Here is a 22,147-nt window from a genome sequence, read left to right on the forward strand (position 1 = left end):
GATGAAGAGGGGATTTCACCAGGTGCTGCAGGCATACAAAGGACACCTGCTGGAATTCCCTTTTCTATACAACTGTTAAAGACACAGGAGCCCAGTCCTCCTTTCCATATGGTCACCCTATGTGAGTTAGCAGATCCGCTGTCTTGCAGGAGCATCCGCTGTTGTCTCCACTTATGTTCTGCTTGTAAGTCTTATAAATAAAGGTAAGATTTCAAAATGCCATAAGTCTCCAGGACTCTTTCATCCAAAAGTCAGTCTCTCTCTCTCTCTCTCTCTCTCTCTGTGTGTGTGTGTGTGTGTGAGAGAGAGAGAGAATATGTATACGCGCGCGCGCACGCACGCACACACACACACACACACACACACACACACACACACACACACACAGACAATCTCTGTTTAAAAAGTGATCCTGTGGCTTTGGTTCTGCAAAATGCAAGGCTCTTGGGTTTTAGCATACTATACATTTTAAATGAATGATATATACATTTTCATGAATTTACATTTTTCAGCCCCTAGTATCCAAATGTCTTGGGCTGGCTTGACTTATCCAGGCATTCAGCGCAAGGACCAATTTCTATAATCAACCTGCAGAACCATGTCGAGGCTGGTGACTCCGATGTCAGTGGGGTTGTGAATCCGCTCTGGGTGTCAGTCTGAACTCTAAAGGAGCCTATCCAAGGTGCTTCGCAGCTAAGTTATGCTGAGGATGTGCTCTTGCTTTATAAAAAAATATTATTTTTATTATTATTTTTATTATGTTTTTAGAATGTTTTAGGATTTTTTTAGGATGTTTTTAACAATGTATATTATGTTTTAATTCAGTTTTATGTATTTTATCACTTATTGTTGCTCCCGCCTCAATCAAAATGGAGAGGCAGGTAAGAATTATTATTATTATTATTATTATTATTATTATTATTATTACACTGAAAGCACCTTGCTGGACCATGGAGCAGATTCATGGGGGAAGTGGGGAAGTAACCCACACCACCCAGAGCCAGGGCACTCCTTCTCCAGTGCTCTGGATCCTAGCAAGTCTGGGAATCCTGTACAGTCTGGGAAAGCTCTACCACATGGTTTCTGGAGTCAGAACATGGAGAGATGGAGTGATGGACCAACATCCCCAACTGCGCCAACGTACCAATAACCTGACTGTGTACCGTAGATTCGGTACACAGATTAGTAACGGAAAAGCGTCAGCAACAGAAAGGGAGAGAGAGGCTGGGGGCTTGGGAATATTCCAAGTTCCTTCCCTGAATGTTCAGCTTTCATATAAATCCCACCCCGCAACAACAACAACAACAATAACAGTAAGTCTGTAGCCTGTTTAACTTATGGAGACTGAAAGAACACAGGCAGAATTCTATCCTGTTGCTCTGTTGCTCTGTCAATTTCCGTTTCTCTCAATTTCTCATTTTTCCAATCTTCAGGTTGATTCATCCTGAACTTAGAGATACTATTATTTAAAGTTTGCATGAAAACTGATAGGCATTTTTGTGACGATTTCTCCTAGAACGTGCATCATTTTTTTTTAAAAAAAAGGATGTTGTTGAACATACACATTGATGGCAAGCAATTCTCCTAATATATTGCATTTTTTCAACACCACTTTCACTAATAGCCCCATCTTTGTATGCATTTTCCTATTAGGAGAGCTCCGCTGCAAAACCCGAAGACGTGCAGCTGTTTCAGAAGTGCGAATTGTGAACCAAACAAATTTCTCCCTCGTGATGAGAGACGGGAGGAGCGTCTCACAATCACCGTTTTCAAAAAAGTACTTTACTGTAGGGATGTGGGTTATGATCGGATCAGAGCCTTGGTGCCCCAGGAAGTTGTGCTTCACCCTTTCCCCTCACGCTGATTTCCCAATCACACCTCCCTGCTTCAGCTGCTTTCTTCTCCCTCTGGGGAAAAGATACAGGTGCTCAAAATCTTTTCCGGCTTAGGGAAAAAGCTGATGGGGGGGAAGTAATTCGGACTGGGCAGTGCTGGCCTAGGACATGTTGCAGCCTGAAGGAGAGCAGTAAATGTTGATCCTTTCCCACCCAGGTCAAGGGGTGCATCACTAAAAGCCAGGCATGTTATTTGGCACATAAGATAGGGTGACCATATGAAAAGGAGGACCGGGCTCCTGTATCTTTAACAGTTGCATAGAAAAGGGAATTTCAGCAGGTGTCATTTGTATATATGGAGAACCTGGTGAAGTTCCCTCTTCATCACAACAGTTAAAGCTGCAGGAGCTATACTAGAGTGACCAGATTTAAAAGCGGGCAGGGCACCTGCAGCTTTAACTGCTGTGATGAAGAGGAAATTTCACCAGGTTCCCCATATATACAAATGCCACCTGCTGAAATTTCCTTTTCAATACAACTGTTAAAGATACAGGAGTCCTGTCCTCCTTTTCATAGGGTCACCCTACATAAGAATAGAAGAAGAGCCACGCTGGATCAGACCAAGGGTCCATCTAGTCTAGCACTCTGCTCATACAGTGGTCAACCAGCTCTCGACCAGCACCCACCCACCCATGTTCCCCAGCAACAGCACACTCCCACCCATGTTCCCCAGCAACTGGTGTACACCATGAAGAAGAAAATCCCACAAACACCTCTCCCTGGCAGTAAAATACAAGGCAAACGAATTAAAAAGCTAACCATTTGCTGCCCTTTCATGACACCCAATATCTATGTCCTGTCTGCCTAATGGTAGGGCCGGCCCGTGATTAGAGACAATGGCCCTGAAGGGAAAGGATTAAACATCCCTTTCCCTGATATAATTCCAATGGTTGTTCTTATTGTTATTCTAAAGAAACACTAAAGGCAGCTCACAATGTAACATGATAGGAACAACACAATAATAAAAGAAGCAGATTTCCCACACTTCGTTCACAGTAAAAAGCCATTAGGACGCTGACCATACATGTCTGCTGGTGTCTCACCTTGTTTGGGCGGAAGGTTTTGACATTCTGGAAGTCATGATCAGATTTGGGAGCTAAATTTGAATAGTTGACGGGGGTTAGAAAGGACTTGTGGCACCTAACACCCAAAGCCCATGTTGATTTTCAAGGTATTAAAGTCCTCACAAACCTATCAGGCAGTGAGTGATTCATCTAGCATCAGCTGAATGCAATGGTAAAGCTCTTCCTAGAATGTGCCATTGCAGGCCATAAATGGGGGAGGAACTGTTGTGTTTGACTGCATTTCAATGTGTGTGTGTGGGGGGATGCAACTCCATGCATGTAGAAAACCAGCAGGTCAGGGGGAAGGCTAGACTGACCCCTCCCTCTGGACAGGGAATTAAGAAGCCAGCTTGCCCCTCCCAGCTTCCAGTGTTCTGGCTAACGAGAGCAAAGACACTGGCCCCATTCAGACAACACGCTAAACCATGGTTTAGCATGTTGTCTGAACGGGGCCACTGAAATGAACAATGAGCATTTGGGGGCCTGAATGTGTAACGTATTCAGGTTTTGCTCTTTTGCACTGTTTTGCAGTGCCCTCCACTGCCACCTGAAGCCCACCCTTCCTATCAGACTGCTGTTCCTTCCCCATCATACGTTCCTCTCTGACCATGCTTATGTGTGTGCTTTGTAGAGGGGTCACCAGCACAAGACGGCTTCCCCTGTTATTGGTTGGTTTGCTCATCCCCATCATTTGGATCACATCAGCAGTTCCCCTGCCAGCACAGAGCAGTGTCAGGGACACTGATGCTCACGGCTGGTGTTAAGGGCAGGCATACTTGGGCCTCTGCCGAGGGCCTGCCCCCTAGCAGGGGCCACCAATGAGAGGCCCCTGGGCTTGTTTGTCCACTTGACCATTGCAACCTGCTCATTCGCCTGCCTCTTGCTCTGCCCCTGCTCTGGCGAGAAGGAGGGGCAGGGGATGCTGTGGCCTGCTTGCTCCCTGGCACTCTGCCTGTCAGGCAAGCAAGTGGGTAGCCATGATGAGAAAGAGGAGGTGGAGCAGGAGCAGCTGGGCAGGATCTACACTATTCATTACACCGTTGTTTAAGTGCATTGTTGCGTCCTCCCTTGCTACGTTACAAAATGCAACTTGAGCCCAGTCAATCGAAATACCTTTTCTTCTATCGTTTTACCCCGGCACACTCTTCTTTAGAACGTTCTTCATTATGCTCATACCGGCTCTGAAGTAAACCTCCTTCTTCCGGTGACTCTGAGCTAGACCTGCCGGGATAAGCCGGCAGGGAGGCGGGGCGACGCGTAGGGACGAGGGAAGCCCTGCAGCGTCTTAAAGGGGCCACGTGCGCCCCGAAAGATAAGCGGTTTTTTTAAAAAAATTAAGCCTCTGTCCCCTCTTTCACCGCCCTCCCTCCCCCTCCCCCTCCCCCTCCCCCTCGTCGCGTTGTGCCAGCTCTCCCTCCCCTAGAAAAGCCCTCACTTGTCCTAATCAGGAAGCAAAGACCATGGTCACGAGACATGACTTTGAAAGACGGCATTGAATACAACGAAAGGTTGGGGCACATTGTTAGTTTTAAAACGGTTTTAACAGAAAGTGGAACGGTTTTAAAAGTCAGAAGAAATGTAACAACAACAGCATCACGTGACTGCTGACGTCATCTCTGCCAACTTGTTACGTTTCATCTAGACAAGTGTAGACGGGCCCCTGGTGACCATGGTGGTGAGAAGGGAGACTCACTGAGGATGGGGCCCATGGAAGGCATCTCGCCCATAGGCCCTCCAAAACCTGGGGCCAGCGCTGCCGACGCTGATCTCCAAAATGCCCACAACATGTTACCAATGCCAAGGACCCACGCCGACGGCCACGCCGCACCGTGACATCCATCCAACCCAGATGAGACCAAACCTGCCCCATCTTTGCACCGAAAGCCCCCCCCCCCCACACACACGCAAGGCATGAAGGCGAGGACCGTCGCCGGCTGGCCCCGGCTGCTCCGGAAGAAAAGACCCAACTTACTTCTTGGCTCCCGTGGCCCATCGACAGTCACTTTGATGGCGCGGTGATAGGTAGCAACCTGGGTGGGGTTTGTGAAGACCGTAATTGTCAACGTGAAGCTTTTCCCTAAAAGGCAAGGAGAAACCAGAGAAGACAGAGCGCACGTGAGTCCAGGATACACGTATACAGGATCCAGGATATAATGAAAGTTTGAAAGCATAGCCTGGTTTAAAGTTAATTTAAAGCTGATTTCCTTTACCACTTTTCCCTCAAGAAATTCCTGATGGTCATGATCTAAGGGAGCAGGAGTGAAGCAACCAGAAGGAGTCAAATTAACCGTCTAACAATACGTGAAGATGCTCTGTCGCAAGCGGAAAAAGCCAATCAATGGTCAGTAGGGTAGGATTCAAGTGGTAATTAATGCACGGTCCCTGAGCCAAAAGGAGGCAGCCCCTTTGGGCCCAGGACACATTTGACAATTTGAGAAAACGGTCCTGGGCACCAGCACAAAATGGCTGCCATGAGAGGTGCGGCTAATCTCAAAGGGCAAATAACCTGTTCAAATGGCAGAGTATAAGGAGAGAGGTGCAGCTGAGAGGCATTCATGGGAAACGAATTTGGCAGCAGATGGAGGCCCTCACTTTGCCTTGAGGCAACCCCAGCTGTTGACAAGAAAATGGTTCCTTAATTTTAAAAACAAACAAGCAAGTGGGACACCTTGTCCCTCTAGTTTGCTTGTTTGTTTTTAAAACAAGGTGCCACAGTGGGCATCAAGGAAGATGTCCAGGGGCACATTGGTCTTTGTGGGCACCGTGTTGCCTACCCTGACCCAGGGCCGGCCTAAGAAATTGTGCTGCCTGAGGCAAAGAACAAAATGGCGTCTCCTCTCATTCCAAGTACAGAAGTTGACTGGCCTGCAGGTTAATTTTTCTGGGCTGACAATGGGACAATGTCCCCCATTGCACCGGAAGGCAGAAGGTCAGCTTAGAGGACGCAAGGAAGGCTGCATGGAACACAACACTCTCCTCCAACGTCTTGATGCACCTCTCAGCAGCTGCCGCCTGAGACAACCGCCTCACCCTGCCTTATGGTGGGCCGGCCCTAAACACCAATAGGACTAATCTACATGTTCAGAATAATGAATAAAGATGGACGGAGTTATAGTTTAACACAATTGTAGTTTAACACATTGCATCATCCCAAATTCTTTCTAAGAATCATTCCTGGCCCAACATATGGTGGCAAACCCAAGTTTACATCCATAGGTAAGAAGTCGCCTGATACCTAGGCCAGGTTATGTGTCCATCTAGCCCAAAATTGGCTGAACTGACTGGCAGCCAATCTTGCTAATGACCCTTGTTGGTGGACATATTGGGTATCGAAGTGGGGCCAGTCTGGTGCTCTACCACTAGGTGATGGTGGTCCCTCCCTACTCAACAGGAGCTGTGGCTAATTCCAGCTCCCTGTCCGCTACTATGATATTCGTCTTTGCTCCACACCCGCTTCATGTTGTTCAGGTGTACACATGGTGATGCAGCACCTTTCTTCTTGTACACCCAAAGATCCGTCACATGTGAAGCAGCTGGCAGCCATCGGGCAACGGTCGCTGCCTCCAGAACAGGAAGAAGAACCCAGGAGACTTTGGAAGGGAACCGAGGTCTCGGAAACCCCGTTTTTGAACCACAAAGCCACAGCTTCCTTTGTTGACTAGATACGCAAACCATTGCCCGTTGGAGGCACGCTGATAGCATCAGGAGACCGGCGGGCTGGAGGGCCATGGATCACGGCTGAACAAAGCCAACGGCTGATAAGCCCTGTTCTACTTGTGTCTAAGATGGCAGGTAAAACAGTTTCACCTTGGTGACCAGCAGGAGCCAGGGGACACATTGGCGCCAATCACACTGAGGTGACAACAACAGTATGCCGCCATGTCTGATTGGGCCTGAATTTAGCCTGAGCCGGAGTTTACTGGATATAGGTCCGGTCCTTGCTTTGAACACCAGAACTCAACACAGGAATAAGGGGTCCTCAAGCTATGCACAGAGGTTCTTCCCTCATGACTAAGTAACCTTATATGAACAGGGGGTAAGGGCTTATAGATTGGTGCTGGCTCTTCCATTTTGGGTGCCCTGAAATGACAGCAAACTGTTAGTTATTTTATTTATTTTTACTGCTAGGGAAAGATAGAGGCATTTTATGGGATTTTCTCCCTCAGGTGCCAAAATAATTTGACCAGCTGTGGGGACTTTGCACCTTGGCTTGTGGTGGTGATGATAATGGGTGCTATTTTCCATCCCGCCTCAGGCAGCAAAATGTTTCAGGCTGGCCCTGATTGGGGTTCAAGTCTTTCCATTTAGAAATTAAGCACTATGTTTCGTCTTGTTGAATATTTTATTTATTTATTTATTTATTTATTACATTTCTATACCACCCAATAGCCGGAGCTCTCTGGGCGGTTCACGCAGGAGCCCCAGCGGTCCGATTGGGCCAACTTTTTAAACTAGTCCTCCTCCTGCACCCTTGGAAGCAGCTGGATGAGCTGACATTAAAGCCGATGAAGCACTTTCCCCCCCGTTCTGTGTTTGGTGCTGTTAATGGCACAATATCGCATCTGTGGATGTTCCCCCTGTTCCTTGCACCCAGAAAAATAGCTCCTCAAGGGAAACATTTGGTTAATGCCTTCTCGCTGACAGGCTAGATTTCTACGTGCAGGGAGATTGATTGTGTGCATGTGTGTGTGTTAGGGTGCATGCACATTAAAAAATGCAGCTCCACCACCTTGACACACACACACACACACACACACACACACACACACACACACACACTGTATAAACACCTCCAACCTGAAATGGTACCATCCAAAAAAAAGAATGTCATCACTTGATTCTGCTAATTACAAACATTGGCACTAACGTTTATAGGATTTTAGAGAAATCTGTCCAACGTATGGAATTATTTTTCAGTGACAGGATTCAGGGCTTTTAGCATGTTGATGTTAGATTGGAGATGGGTGAAAAATGTGTTTGGCTTGCATTTCAGTGCAGACTTAACAAGTTTACACTTCCCCCAAACCTAAACATGACCTGAAATGCAGCTTCACACATTTCCAAAATTCATACATTTCCAAAACTTGCAGTGCAGTTTGCAAAAAGTGTGTACACTTTTTTAAAAAAGAGGTGCACAAAATCCATATATCCCCCCACCCCCAAATGCTCATAAAGACGTGTATGGTTTGCAAATAAAATGAGCACAAAAAAGCTTCATTCAACGGAGAACAAGGCTTACATTTCAAACTGCATGAAAAATGTATATTTCTGGGGAAATGCGCACAAAGATGTAGATTCCTTTAAAAAAAATGCTCACCAAAATGCACACAAATTTTTGTGCAAACTAAAAAGAAAAAAATGCAATCCAATGTGGAATTAGGGCAGTATGAACCCAGGACAGGATCTACACTACTGCTTTATAATGGTTTATAACGGCAGTGCTGGCTGTTCGGGCCCAGGACACCTTCCATACACTGTTTTCAAAACGTTATATCCTGCTTGGTGTAGATCTGGTCCAGGGCTGGATAAACGAGAATCTGAGCAGAATCGAGCTTGACAGTTTTGCCCATTCCTAATTCAGAGGGATGTGCAGAGTCCCAAAAGATGGGATCCCAATTCTATGTCCCTTCTTCCACGCAGACCCGTCACATGAGCAGTGCCAAGGCAGGCCCTGGGATGTTTTTGTCAGGGACTCCTCCCGCAAAGGACTATCGCACAGGCGGCCTCTTAAAAGCCCCCCCCCCCCTTTAAAAAACGTATACACGCAAACCGTCAAAAGAGTTTTTGGTTTCTCGACATTAAGGCCAAGTGATCTTAAGAATGATTTGCGTGTAATAACTGTTTACTTGTTGCTCTCTATGAAACCCAAATAGTTTACATTCTTGCCTGCATTTCCGCTTTCCTGTTGGCTCCCTTCCCAAGTGGCAGGCAGGCAGGCAGGCTTTCTTTCAACCCCCCTCCCATGTCCCCCAACTTAACTGCTTGCAGGTTGATGAATGGAAAATGTTTTGCTTTTATGAATTAAGCTTTCATTTCTGTACTCAATTATTTGCTTAAGTCTCCTCCCTCCCCGCTTCCTTTTTTCCATCCTCTTTACACAAATTTCCAAACTGAACATAGCTCAACCGAACCTGATTCTTGAATTCATTAGGAACCCCCTTTCTCGGGGTCTCCATGTCTGGGCTAAGAAATTACAGTAGTCTGGAGTCCTTGGGCTGCATGTGAGGAGTATGGTTTCACGTTCCAACTAGGAGCCTTGCTGAAAGTGAGCGGAAAGACTTTTATCGTTCAGGTGCAGGAGATTTTGCGTTTGAAGGTCTGAAACGACGATGGGCATATCTCTCATGCTCAACGTCATGCTCAGTTTCACTCAGGTTCTTATTTCCTGGCACTGCTACGTTCATTCTCTCCTGATTCCACGCCGGATTGCGATTTTTTGAAGAAAAACACACACAGCCTGAACAAGAATTCGCATGTGTTTTTGTGTACTTTTTTTTTTAAAAAAAAATCCAGTTTTAGACGCTTGCTCCCCATACGTGTGCATTTTGTGCACACTTTTGAAATGTATGAACTCAGCGCCCCCACCCCACACGAAAGAGAGCATTTTTGTGCTCATTTTTGCAAATATATACATTTCTGTGCACGTTTTTTAAAAAATAAATAGATGTATTTTTGGATTTATATGTATTTTTGTTCATTTTTTTTAATGTACTCATTCTTTTACCCCTTTTTTGGGATGAACTGCTTCACAAACTTCAGCAGCGATTGGGTTCTGGTTCATGTTTAGGTTCAGTAAGTACGAATCTGCTAAGCTCGCATTGAAATATGGGCAGAACAAATTCTTCGCCCGTCCCTGCTCAGATCTTCTCTACAGAGCCTTGTGTGTGGACCTCTGCTGGCCGCACCCCTTCACCTACATGTAGAAGAACTGCACAGAAGTTCTGATGAAGGGATGTTAGAGGTCCAGCACCCACCTGCCAAGGGCCCACACCTCGGCAGGGGACCACTGACCAGAGCCCCCTAGACTTGCTTCTCCTGTGGCCCCATCAGCGTTGGTGGTGAGAAGGAGGAGCAGGAGATGCCTCGGCCTGCTTGCTACCTGGCTCTCAGCTGCTAAGTCAAGCAAGTAATGAGACAGAGGAGGAGGAACGAGAACAGCTGGGGACAATGGTTGTGAGAAGGAAGACTCACTGAGCGAGGGGCCCGATGGAGGATCCCCGTGCCCATGGGTCCTCAAACATCTGGAACCGGCAGTGGTTGTGTAGCTCAGTGGCAGTGGTGTAGCTAACGCCAGATGTCTGGGTCAAAATCCAGGCTCTCTTAGCACCCCTCAACCCACAATGATCGCCCAGATAGCAGGCAGTGATAGGGGACCAAAACCTTAGATAGCTCCTTTAGAGTTCTGACTGGTTCTGACCGAAACTCGGAGCAGATTCACAGTCCCACAGACATCAGAGCCATGAGCCTCCACTGGCTGCACCACTGTCCATGGTACAGAGCCCCTGCGTGGCACGCAAAGGCTTCCGGGTTCAGTCCTCAGGATCTCCAGATAGGGGTGGGAAAGGCCTTCATGTAAAACCATGGAGGACTGCTGCTAATAGAATCACAGAATCATGGAATAGTAGAGTTGGAAGGGGCCTAAAAGGCCATCGAGTCCAACCCCCTGCTCAATGCAGAAATCCACCCTAAAGCATCCCTGACAGATGGTTGTCCAGCTGCCTCTTGAAGGCCTCTAGTGTGGGAGAGTTCAGGGCTAAGCGACTGTCTTCGGTCACGAGCACACTTGACAATTTGAGAAACTAGCTTGGGCTAGGATGACCATATGAAAAGGAGGACCGGGCTCCTGTATGTTTAAGAGTTGCATAGAAAAGGGAATTTCAGCAGGTGTCATTTGTATATATGGAGAACCTGGTGAAATTCCCTCTTCATCACAGCAGTTAAAGCTGCAGGAGCTATAGTAGAGTGACCAGATTTAAAAGGGGGCAGGGCACCTGCAGCTTTAACTGTTGTGATGAAGAGGGAATTTCACCAGGTTCCCCATATATACAAATGACACCTGCTGAAATTTCCTTTTTAATACAACTGTTAAAGATACAAGAGCCCTGTCCTCCTTTTCATATGGTCACCCTAGCTTTGGCACCACCACAAAATGGCTGCCATGGGAGGCACGGCAAAGGATTAGTAACCTGCCCAAAGCATAGAGCTCCAACACACTAAACAACTCCTTTGAACCCACAGTTTTCAGTATCAACAGAAACATATTTCACAGCAATCTCAGCTGTTGGTAAGAAAATATGCTAATTACTTTTTAAAAGTGGGAGGGGTAGAGCACTTTTGAAGTGCTGTCCTGTCTAATTTTGGTTTAAAGATAATGAACCATCAAAACTGTTCCCCATCTACAATGAGCACCTGGGCAGCGGACAGAAGAGGCAGGTCACACAGGTCACCTGTTCACAGAGTTCTGCAATGGCGCAAGACGTACAGGGTATCTATTTCAATTTTCATCATATTTTTAAAATGTGCATCTATACCGATTAATTAACATATGCAAATTTGTATCCTCTTTTGTCCTCTTTTTGGGACAATTCATAAATGGCCACCCTTACAAAGGTTATATCTCAGGGTAAAGCAGCGTCCTATGAATACACGGAGGTTGGCTGGGGAGCAGGTATGACCCCCAGCGCATATGCGCAGCCAGTGCTAGTTCTATGCAAATGTGGCATTTGAAGAGGGCTAGTGCTGCTTGACAAAGAAAATGTTCAAACCAATTTAATGGATCTTGAAACCTGCCTAGGTTCTACGGTCCCATCGGCACTACCAATTGCCTTCTCTCACACACCTGGCCAGTAGTTACTGGAACATCTTTTCTGGGCAAAGGCAGTGCCAGAGGAGATGAATCCTCCAAAAAAGGGGGACAAAAGATGACACAGATTTGCACAGCATTTGGGCAAAAGGCAGGGCTGCATTCCAAGGTTAATATTAACATCTGTCATGTTTGAACCAACACGCAAACTGAAACTCAGCATTAGAAATTCTCACTTCTCCGAATTTTGCAGCGGAGTTCTCCAGTCAAAAAATGTGCCCAACATGCATATACGAGGGGAATGCGCACACAGAAATGTGCATATTCATGAAAATAATGTTAAAATGCATTATATTAGGAATGATTTATGCAATTCATTATATATATATTTTTAAGAAATTGTTGTTGGGCAGATTAATATGGAAACTGGACAAAATGGATTTGTAGGAGAACATGTTTAAAACTGACATAGCCCAGTAACTTCTATTCAATACATAAAATGTACTACTCAACAAATTTATATCCCTCCTTTCCTGACAGTTTAATGTGGGTAAAAATAATACTAAAATACAAAACACACACACACAAAAACCCATCCCAAAACTACTCTGACCATTGCTATGGTGAAGGCAATCATAAATTGCTTAAGCCAATTATGAATTGTGAAATTTGCAATGGAGTTCTCCAGTCGAAAAATGTGCACAAACATATTAGATATATATGGGGAATATGCACACGAATATTATTGTTGTTGTTGTTGTTGTTGTTGTTGTTGTTGTTATTATTATTATTATTATTATATTTGTATCCTGCCTTTTTCCCAATATTGGGACTCAAGGCAGCTTTAAAAAATTAAAACATATACAATTATAATATATAAATAGAAATATACAAAAGTTAAAAATATAATTAAACCCGCAGCAATATTAAAACATTTAAAACACAAATGACAAAAACAAACACAAAAACCAATGCATAGCCAGAGGCCCAAATTACTTCTAAAGGTCTGTCAGAACAAAAACATTTTTGCCTGCCTCCAGAACCATAGCAAGGAGGGAGCCGGGCCAGCCTCCCTGGGAAGGGAGTTTCAGAGCCTTGGAACAGCCATATTAGTGAAATTAACCTTAAAATGCATTGTATTAGGAAATCCGCTTGCAAAATCTGTGTATATTGGGCAAGATGGAATACAAGACTGGGTATAAGGAGAAATGGGGGCCAGGCAAAGCTGGTAATAGGCCCCGGCCAGATGGGAAATGTAGGCCCCATTTCAAACTGCTCATTAAGTATTTTTAATCAGTTCTAAATACATATGAACTAGAACGATTTATAAAAAAGGTCATGGCAAGCACTTTTATTCAAGATGTATGTAAGACATCACTTCTTCACATTCAGAAATGCTTTACGTGCTTTTCTTTGGGCAAATTCATCATCAACAGAAAAATCCAGCAACTTTGCCCAGGGGGACTCGGAGTAGGCCCCCTCAAAATCGTAGGCCCATGCCAACTGGCCCCACTTGCCCCCCACCTTCTGCCCAGCCCTGAATGGGTGCAAAAAATAGCTATGAATTTTCGTGCAAACTTAAAATAACTCGCACGGTTCAGAATGAAACAAATTTAAAATAGGGAAACGGATATTGACCGATGCATCCATCCCTATAACACATACGTGTCCTTTTCAAAGAACAGTGAATGCGACTCCTATTTTAATCTGAAAAAATAAAAACTGGTCCCCATATAAAGCAAAGATAGGTAACAGTAACAGAGTCATGTGGGGCGAGTTAAACTATGGCATTCACTGCCACAAGGTGTAGTGATGGCCACCGACTCGGATGGCTTTTAAAAAAAGAGGAAAGGAGAAATTCCTGGAGGAGAAGTCTATCCATGGAGCCAAGTCCTGATGGCTCTGTGCTTCCTCCAGGAGTAGACGGAGGTAAGCTTATGTACACCAGCTGCTGGAGAGCACGAAAGGGAAGGTGCTGCTAAATCGTTCTCATGCTTGTGAGCTTCCTGTTGGGGCATCTGGTGGACCATGGTAGGCCTAGAATGCAGGACTAGAGAGGCCCGATCCTGCATGGCTTTTCCTACGTTCTAGGAATTCCGTGTTCCCGTTTTAATTTTCATTTTAACTGAAATGGATGAACTGGAAAGCTGCCACTTTGAACAGAGGAGACACTGGGAGAAGGATATTTTTGATCTTCTTATCCCAATTCTAATTCCCTCAATTGGACTATATTTGACCCCAATGTGGCAAATAATGGTTTTGATTGGAAAAAAAATGGCACGGAGAAGGCTGAACACCCCGATTCTGCACCCATTCACTGCTTTGTAAAACTTATTTATTTTTATTTATTTATTGCATTTCTATACCGCCCAATAGCCGAAGCTCCCTCCAAAACATTGGTTTTGTTTTTGTTTTTTAATGTCAGGAGATCTCTGACAGATCCCCTTGGTAAAGTGCAATTTGGTCTGCAAAGCGACAGCCCTGTGAGGTGGACTAGTCAAAGAGACAGTGACGTGCCCAAAGCCACCCCCTTTGCTTGACTGCTTCATCTCCTCTCCCTCTGCGTTTGCCACTCCCCCCTCCCTCCCCAAAGCAGAGAATAGCTCCACAAGAAGGAGGCCAATCAATAGCTGCTGCATTACCCCTGAATCGCTGCATTGCCCAACGTGTAACTAAAGTCTAGACCTGTTGAATTTCTGGCTGCCAGGCCACTGGCACAGGATGTCTATCACAGGAGGGTGTAGCCACTGTTCTACCTCTAGGAACATTTCCTTCCAGGGCTTCATCCCAGAAGCCTTTTAAAATGCCGAATCTCAGCCTTGAGTCACGAAACGATAAAGGAGACAGCCCTTATGAACATGTGCAGAGTGAAATGTGTGCGTGAGTGAGGGGGGGTGCTCAAAAGTGACATTTCAAAACTAGGACTGCACAGATTGCGACCAACACAATAAACCTCATGTTTGGCTGTCCACGTGGGATTGCCAAAACTGGAGGGTTGTCAAACATCAGTCAGCCCCCTCCCCATGTGGCTGGTGGGCTCCTTAGCGGACCACAACTAAGAATAGACAAAACTCTCCATTTCGGTTTCTCTTGATTTCTCTCTTTTTTCCCCCTGATCACGTTTCCGCAATTTGTTCTTTAAAAAAAAAAAATCAGCATGAAAATTGGTATGCATTTTTGTGTGCATTTACCCTAATATATGCATTCTTCAGACATTTTTGCCTAATAGATGCATTTTTGTAAGCATTTTTGCCTAATAGACCTCTTTTTGCACACATCTTTGCCTAACAGATGCATTTTTGCAATGAATTTCCCATAATACTATACATTTTTGTATATTCCTTTTGCTAAAACATTGCACTGTTGAACACTGGCTATTCCCTTCTCTTCCTGCAACAGTCAGGTAGCATTCTGTACTGACTAAAATCACTCAGTCCTCTCATTTCATCGTTTGGTTTGGGGTCTTTTTTTTTTTTTTTTTTTTTTTTTTTTTTACCCTTTAGGCCTTTTGCTCTTCCAAAAATTATTTTGTACTCTTGTGAAGCTTAGAGGGTTCCTACTCTTAAAGGCAGCCTAAAAATAATTTATATAAATCATTATCATCCTTATATAAATCATTATATAAATCACTATCCTCCTTCTAAAGCTTGTGGAAACCTCTTGCACATGGGTGGAACTATTTTGGCGGCAGAAGGACCTGCACTTGGAGAATGCGTTTGCTCTTAGTACATAGCCATTGAGAGGCCTATCTGCCATTAATCCATCTCATCCTCCTCTTTCAAGAGCTCTCTGATCCTATTGTCTTTCCATTCGTCCTCGATCCTCTTACCTCGGCCACTCCGTCCGACAAAGCGAAGGTCGTTAAACCTGGCCACTTGATTCTTCATCACCGCAGAGGCGTTCCGGAGTTCGGCTGAATAGTTCTCATCATTACCAGCCATGACTGTTACCACTGTCCCGTCAGGCACGTCTCCGAGGGCCACCACCTAGAAATGGCCGGCAAACAAGAAGGGGTGAGTTTAGAATGACTGAAGCAACTGCGCAGGGTTGGCCTAAGTCATTTTGGACCCGGAGGCAGAAAATCCAGAGTAACGCAAACACAGCCCTGCGAAGGTACGTTAGTTAACACAGGAAAGCATAACTCACCAAACACGACCTCTCGCACAAGCATCAGGCTGCTATCCTATGCACGCTTGGGCTGCAATCCTATACTCGGGGTGAGGGAGAAATTCATTCAGTTCACATTTTCATATGAACTTACCTAATTTCATACTTTCAAATCTACTTGCAATTTGGCTATCCTTCGAAATTCACACTTTTTCGAAGGATTTCAAAGTGCTGGTATTAACATTCAAAGCCCTAAACGGCTTGGGGCCAGGTTATTTGAAGGAATGCCTCCTCCCATATGTGCCTGCCCGGACCTTAAGATCATCCACAGGGGTCCTTCTTCGTGAGCCCCTGCCAAAGGAAGTGAGGCAGGTGGCTACTAGGAGGAGGGCTTTCTCTGCTGTGGCACCCTGGCTGTGGAACGAGCTCCCCAGAGAGGTTTGCTTGGCGCCTACATTGTTTTCCTTTCTTCGCCAGCTGAAGACCTTTTTATTTTCTCAGTATTTTAACACCTAATTTAACTTAAATTTAAACTCTGCTGTTTTAATTTCATATTTTAACCTATATCAATTTTTGCTGTGTGGTTTTATCCTAGTCGTGCTTTTTATATTGTATTTTGTATTTGTGTTTTTAAATTGTTGGTTGTTTTATTATGCTCTTCGTGGTTTTAATTTTTGTGAACCACCCAGGGAGCTTCGGCTATTGGGCGGTATAGAAATGAAATAAATAAATAAATAAATAAATTTTTCAAATTTTGCAATGGAGTGTACAAAAAGTATATGAATAGATTAGAAGAAAGTGCACACAAAAATGCATATATTGGGGGAAATAGCATTAAAATGCGTGTTAGGGAAAAGTGCTTGGAAAATAGGTATATTAGGCATAATTGTGTATATAATGTACATATTAGGATAAAGTGGTTTTTTGAGTGTGTGTTTTTTAAAAGGGGTGGGGAATGAATGATGTGGAAATGGGACAAACCAAACTTAAAGATTGGGAAAATGAGAGAAAACAACATCATCAGATTCAATCATTAACCAGGATAAAGTTCCACTGAACTTAATAGGACTTACTTCTGAGGGGGAAAAAAAGGATTATACTGTTATTTGGGTTCAGGATTCTTGAGGAAATTAATCTTTGTGAGTTCCAATACAAACTAACCTGATTTGCATGTTCTGATGCAGTTTTCAGCACAAAAACAAATATTCAAATGCATTTAAAAATGTGCTTTTCAGAGAGAATGTGTTTCAAAACTTGTATTCTTGGAGCAAATACATTTCAAACAAAAATGTATCTAAGAATGTATTTAAATGCAAAGTTTTGCGCAGATTTTTTTTTAAAAAAACATCATATTAAGGTGGAAATGGGACAGCTTATGAGGGAATGCATGCAAAACTGACATGGGCTGTAAAGACTTGGCTGTAAGTCCCATTGAACTCAGCGGGATGTACTTCTAAAACAAGCATAAGATCCTGTCCCATCTTATATAAGAATATAGCAGGGTAAGACTTATTACCCGAGATCTCCCAGACCGATTTTGCTCATTTTTGTTTTAAATTGAAGCTTGAGAAGCGTAGACATGCAGAAAATTTCAAAACTTGAGCTTTAATAGCCAAACAGTATGTTTCCGTGTTGTGGCCAGGAGCCTGAGGCAGTTGGGAAAATACAGCTCTCGTGTAGCGCTGCGACACATTGCACATAGAGAAAAATGCAAAAGCTGGGCCGGAGCAGTCTTGACCTGCCTTGGGCTTGGCAGGTCAAGACTGCTCTGGGAGCGGCCATTTTGACAGCAGGGATGGTGGTGGAGGCCACGGACAAGGAGGAAAAGAAAGGCCCTAGGAAAGGCCAGGTTTTAAATATGTGAGGGGTGAGGCAAATTGGCATGCAAGAGGGCTGAGGGAAAGATGCAAATGTCATTCTGTGGCGACGGATGTGAGGAAGCGAAGGCCAAACGTCCTCAGTTGCATTGAAGGAAAATAAACCCCATACAGCTTCTAGAGGACTGACATAGCAGGAGTCAAGGAACAGTATATTTCGCCCTCAGACTATCAGCACCCACGGCAACATGGGCTTTACACAATTTGCTTCAGGTTAGGGATTAACTGCACGGCTACGATGTTGTCACTTAGGCCCTGTTCAGAAGACACCTTAAACTGTGGCTTCAACCACGGTGAGTGGAAGAAAGAGAGGCGAGCTCTGGTGCCGTGTATAGATAAACAATGAACTTTTTATTTTTGTAATGATGTGAAAATGGTTTTCACATCATTACAAAAATGAGCATTTTCACATCATTACAAAAATAAAAAGTGCATTGTTTATCTATACACGGCACCAGAGCTCGCCTCTCTTTCTTCCACCTTCCTACTGGTGCCAATTCCCTTCATCTACCAGTTCAACCACGGTTGATAAGGCTTTTTGCCTTATTCACCGTGGTTAAAGCCGTGGTTTACGTTGTCTTCTGAATAGGGCCTCAGGGCGCTTAATATAAATCTAGTTGTTCTGTAGGGCTAAGATGCTATCATTCAGTGTGCTTAATATTAACCTAGTTGTCCTTTAAGAAAAGCGTGATAGTTACAATTTTTAAAATCTGTTTTTTAAAATGTCATTTTAAAAAGATCTGATTTCAATTAAAAAATAATAATGATGATGAAGTAAGCTTATTTCACTAAAAGAGCAACTCTATGCCCCCTAGGCCGTGTCTGGGGTGTTGGATCTGCAACTATGAGCAGGGATGGGGAGGTCCAGGCATGGATCTTCCTTCACTCACTCGCGGCTGCCACAGAAAGTTTCTCTTACAGAATCGGAATTGTGACCTGACCTCGTAGAAGAAGTTGGAGAGGGAGAAAAGGGCCGTCCTGGTAGGATGGGAGGCGAGAGGAGAGGCCACGACACACAATATCCTATGGGCTCTCCCCAGTTTGTTCCCCCGCCCGAAAGCTATGTCAGCTAGATGGGGTCAAAGACGCATCTCATTGCTTTTTGCAATTTAAATGGAGGCAAAATTGCATCCACCCTTGTCTTGCTCATGCCTTAGCTTTTGACAGCAGGGCACGTGATAGAATTGCACCCTCCATCATCCATTTGTATCCAGCGTGTTATTGGGTCTATTTACTAATTCAGGGGGTTATTATTTTATTTATTTATTTATTTATTGCAATTCTATACCGCCCAATAGCCGAAGCTATTGATTGATCGAAAATAAATATGTCTACTTCCCAAACCTCAATGGTGCTTTATTGAAAATTAAAAGAAACTGAGCTATAATTTGGAGGCCTTACTTCCACCATATTAAAAGATATTTAAATCCCCATTGATTTTGGGGGTGGAGAAAAAGAAAAATGTGTTTCATTTTCCAGTGGAAATCAATGGGAGTTAAAAAGCATTTGACTGCATCTGGATCGTGTCCTTAGAGTTTAAGAAAGAAATGCAACCACTCATTGGCCTGGTTCAGACACATGCTGCTTAACCACAAAATGGTTAATAGAATGCATTAAGGTCAATGCATTCTGTTAACCATTTTGTGGTTAAGCAGCATGGTTTAGCGTGTTGTCTGAACCAGGCCACTATCCAGAGCAATGACCATCTTTGACAGTGACTCCTTCATTCCACAGCACTGTAACAGGAGCAAAATAGACTCAAAATAAGAAACTCCTGTGCTCAGAAAGTCATGGGCTACCAATTGAATTGGCCATGTTTGGTTAATCCAAGAAGGATACAACCCCGGTGAAGTTGAGCACCCTTAAACCCCAATGATTCTAATGGGAGAATTAAGCACATGCTTAAAATCTCTCCCATTGAAATCCATGGGGCTTTTACCCATGGGCTATACATTTATCAATCAATGAAATGGGGAAAAATCCTGCTGTGTTCTTCTCCAGGTAAATATGCATAGGATTACAGCCCAACACCACCAGCTGCTCCATGTCTGTATTATTGCTATATGACACCACTATGTACCCAGCACATCACAGAGTTTCACAGCAGAAAGGGAGTTCCCAACGAAATTCCGTTCCAAACTTTGGCTCTTTTATGTAGAAATCAGTGGGATTTAAAATGGCTTCATGGTGACAGGATTGTGCCCAGGCACACAGTCAGAAATTTGGGGGTTACAGATCTTGCTTACTGCTGGTCAGTTATCCCTGTGCATGGCTCTGCTTGGCCATAACACCAGAAGGTAGGAGAGAGCTTACTTTGTAATGAATCATAGGATACAATATTGCCTGTACATGTTCCCTTGTAAATTTAAAATTAAAGGTACTAGAGGCCTGAAATGACATCTGAAATGTGTCCAGGTGGAAGTGGGGAGAGGCATAGAACATCTCTAAGGGGGTCTGGCACTGATGCACTCAAGGAAAGACTCTAGGGCAAATGTCCAGGGACCCCCTCAGCAGAATGAGCAGGAGGGCCCACATACGCAGCAGGAAAGATTTGCCACATTTCGAAGTTGGGGGAGCCAAACCCATTGCTCCCTAGGCCCCCGTAAGAACATTTTGAAATGAAGTAGTGGATAGGAAGACATTTTTCTCCAGCTCTCATAATACTAGAACTCAATGGGTTGCCCTATGAAGCTGATGGGCGGGAGATTCAGGACAGATAAAAGGAAGGACTTCTTCACACAGCACATGGTTAAACTGTGGAATTTGCTACCACCGAAGGTAGTGATGGGACAGCCTTAAAAAGGAATTGGGCAAATTTATGGAGGAGAAGGCTATCAGAGGCAGTAGGCTGGGGAATATGGATGGGTGGGCTCATGTGGATGGGTGGCACTCATGTTCTGCCTGTGGGCAGCTGGTTGGCCACTGTGTGGACGGAATGCAGGACTAGATAGTCCATTGGATTGATCCAGCACATTCATTACCATCTAAAGGCTGGTATATTCATTCTTATGAAAGATCTTCATAAGAATATTATATCCAGTGGTCAACTCCATAAGGCCATCGAGTTCGGAGTCTAAAGTTACCAAACAGTAATACTGCCTTGATGCTGTCCAAAATATATTTACTATTATTTAATTTGCTATTTCTATTTTACAATCACTGAAAATTTTGTTCTATCACATTGTTGTCACTTTTTCATCTTAAGAGGTTGTTTTTTTAAGTGATTGCTGGAATCCTGAATGGCAAACCTGAAATTCCTTTAGGGCACAATTCTATGCATATTTAGATAGAAAAAAAAGGTCGTACAAATCATAACATTCCCCCACCCCACCAACCATGCTGGGAATTGTAGGAGTTTTGTTTCAGTCTAAACACACACAGCATTGTACCTTCAGTGGATTTCTATGGGGCATGAAGCTGATGGGTGGGAGACGGAGGACTTCTTCACACAGCGCATAGTTAAACTGTGGAATTCACTACCACAAGATGTAGTGATGGTCACCAATTTGGGTATTTATTTATTGCATTTTTATACTGCCCAATAACCAAAGTTCCTTCGGTGGTTCACACATTTGGGTGGCTTTAAAATAGGATTGGGTAAATTCATGGAGGAGAAGGCCACCAAGGGCTATTAGCCCTGGTACCTCTATGCTACCTCCAGTATCAGAGGCACTATGCTGGGGAACATGGGCAGGAGGGTGCTGTCAACATTTTACCTTAGGCAAGCCTTCCCCAACCTGATGACCTTCAGATGTGTTCAACTTCAACTCCCATCATCCCCAAACAGCATGGCTATTGGTACATCCAACACATCTGGAGGGCATCAGGTTGGAAATGGCTGCCTTAGGCATTTGTGGTGCCTTTTTACTGCAAGAGTCAAAGGGGGGGGGGAGAGAATTCTCCAGGGTATTCACTACATTTTCCATGCAAGACAGAAGAGAATTCCAAATATTATTATGATTATTCTTTTAAACTTTGCTCATTTTCAATATTTTAAAGCTGCATTCTCTCTACAGCCGTACTACCTGGGGTATAAGTTTCATTAAACTCAGTGGGGCTCACTTCCTTCTGAGCAAACACACACAGGATCAGGCCTTTTGAAAGCGGGCTTGAATTGAAGCCTCTGGCTTCTCCTGTACCCCTAAACATGTGCAGAGTGCAATTCCTTCACCCCAGGGCCATCACTAGGCACTTAAAAGATTCAAGGGGGGGAAGACACACTAGCCCATATGGCACAAATCTGCATATGCTCGGTTATACTTATCTACACAGATTGAGAACACCTTACTAGGATTTATTTAAATTTCACAGGAGGCAACGCCAGCCAATCAATTTCTCATTCAATTAATCTAAAATAAAATAGATTTTTCAGTTAATTTGCAGGGTGATCACCAGAGAGAG

The 22,147-nt window shown here is 44.3% G+C and overlaps 1 protein-coding gene across 1 annotated transcript in view; it reads right to left on the bottom strand.

Annotated features, from left to right (window-relative positions):
- The window catches only part of RUNX3 (RUNX family transcription factor 3), a 100,924-nt gene that overhangs the window by 70,784 nt on the left and 7,993 nt on the right, over positions 1-22,147 (bottom strand). The window contains exons 2-3 of the mRNA XM_063139940.1: positions 15,592-15,748; positions 4,932-5,036 (exon numbers count right to left, since the gene is read on the bottom strand). Of these exons, the coding sequence (XP_062996010.1) occupies positions 4,932-5,036; positions 15,592-15,748 (262 nt within the window). The remainder of the gene's footprint in view (positions 1-4,931; positions 5,037-15,591; positions 15,749-22,147) is intronic.

The sequence above is a fragment of the Elgaria multicarinata genome, chromosome 13, assembly GCF_023053635.1.
Source record: "Elgaria multicarinata webbii isolate HBS135686 ecotype San Diego chromosome 13, rElgMul1.1.pri, whole genome shotgun sequence".
NCBI lineage: Eukaryota > Metazoa > Chordata > Lepidosauria > Squamata > Anguidae > Elgaria > Elgaria multicarinata.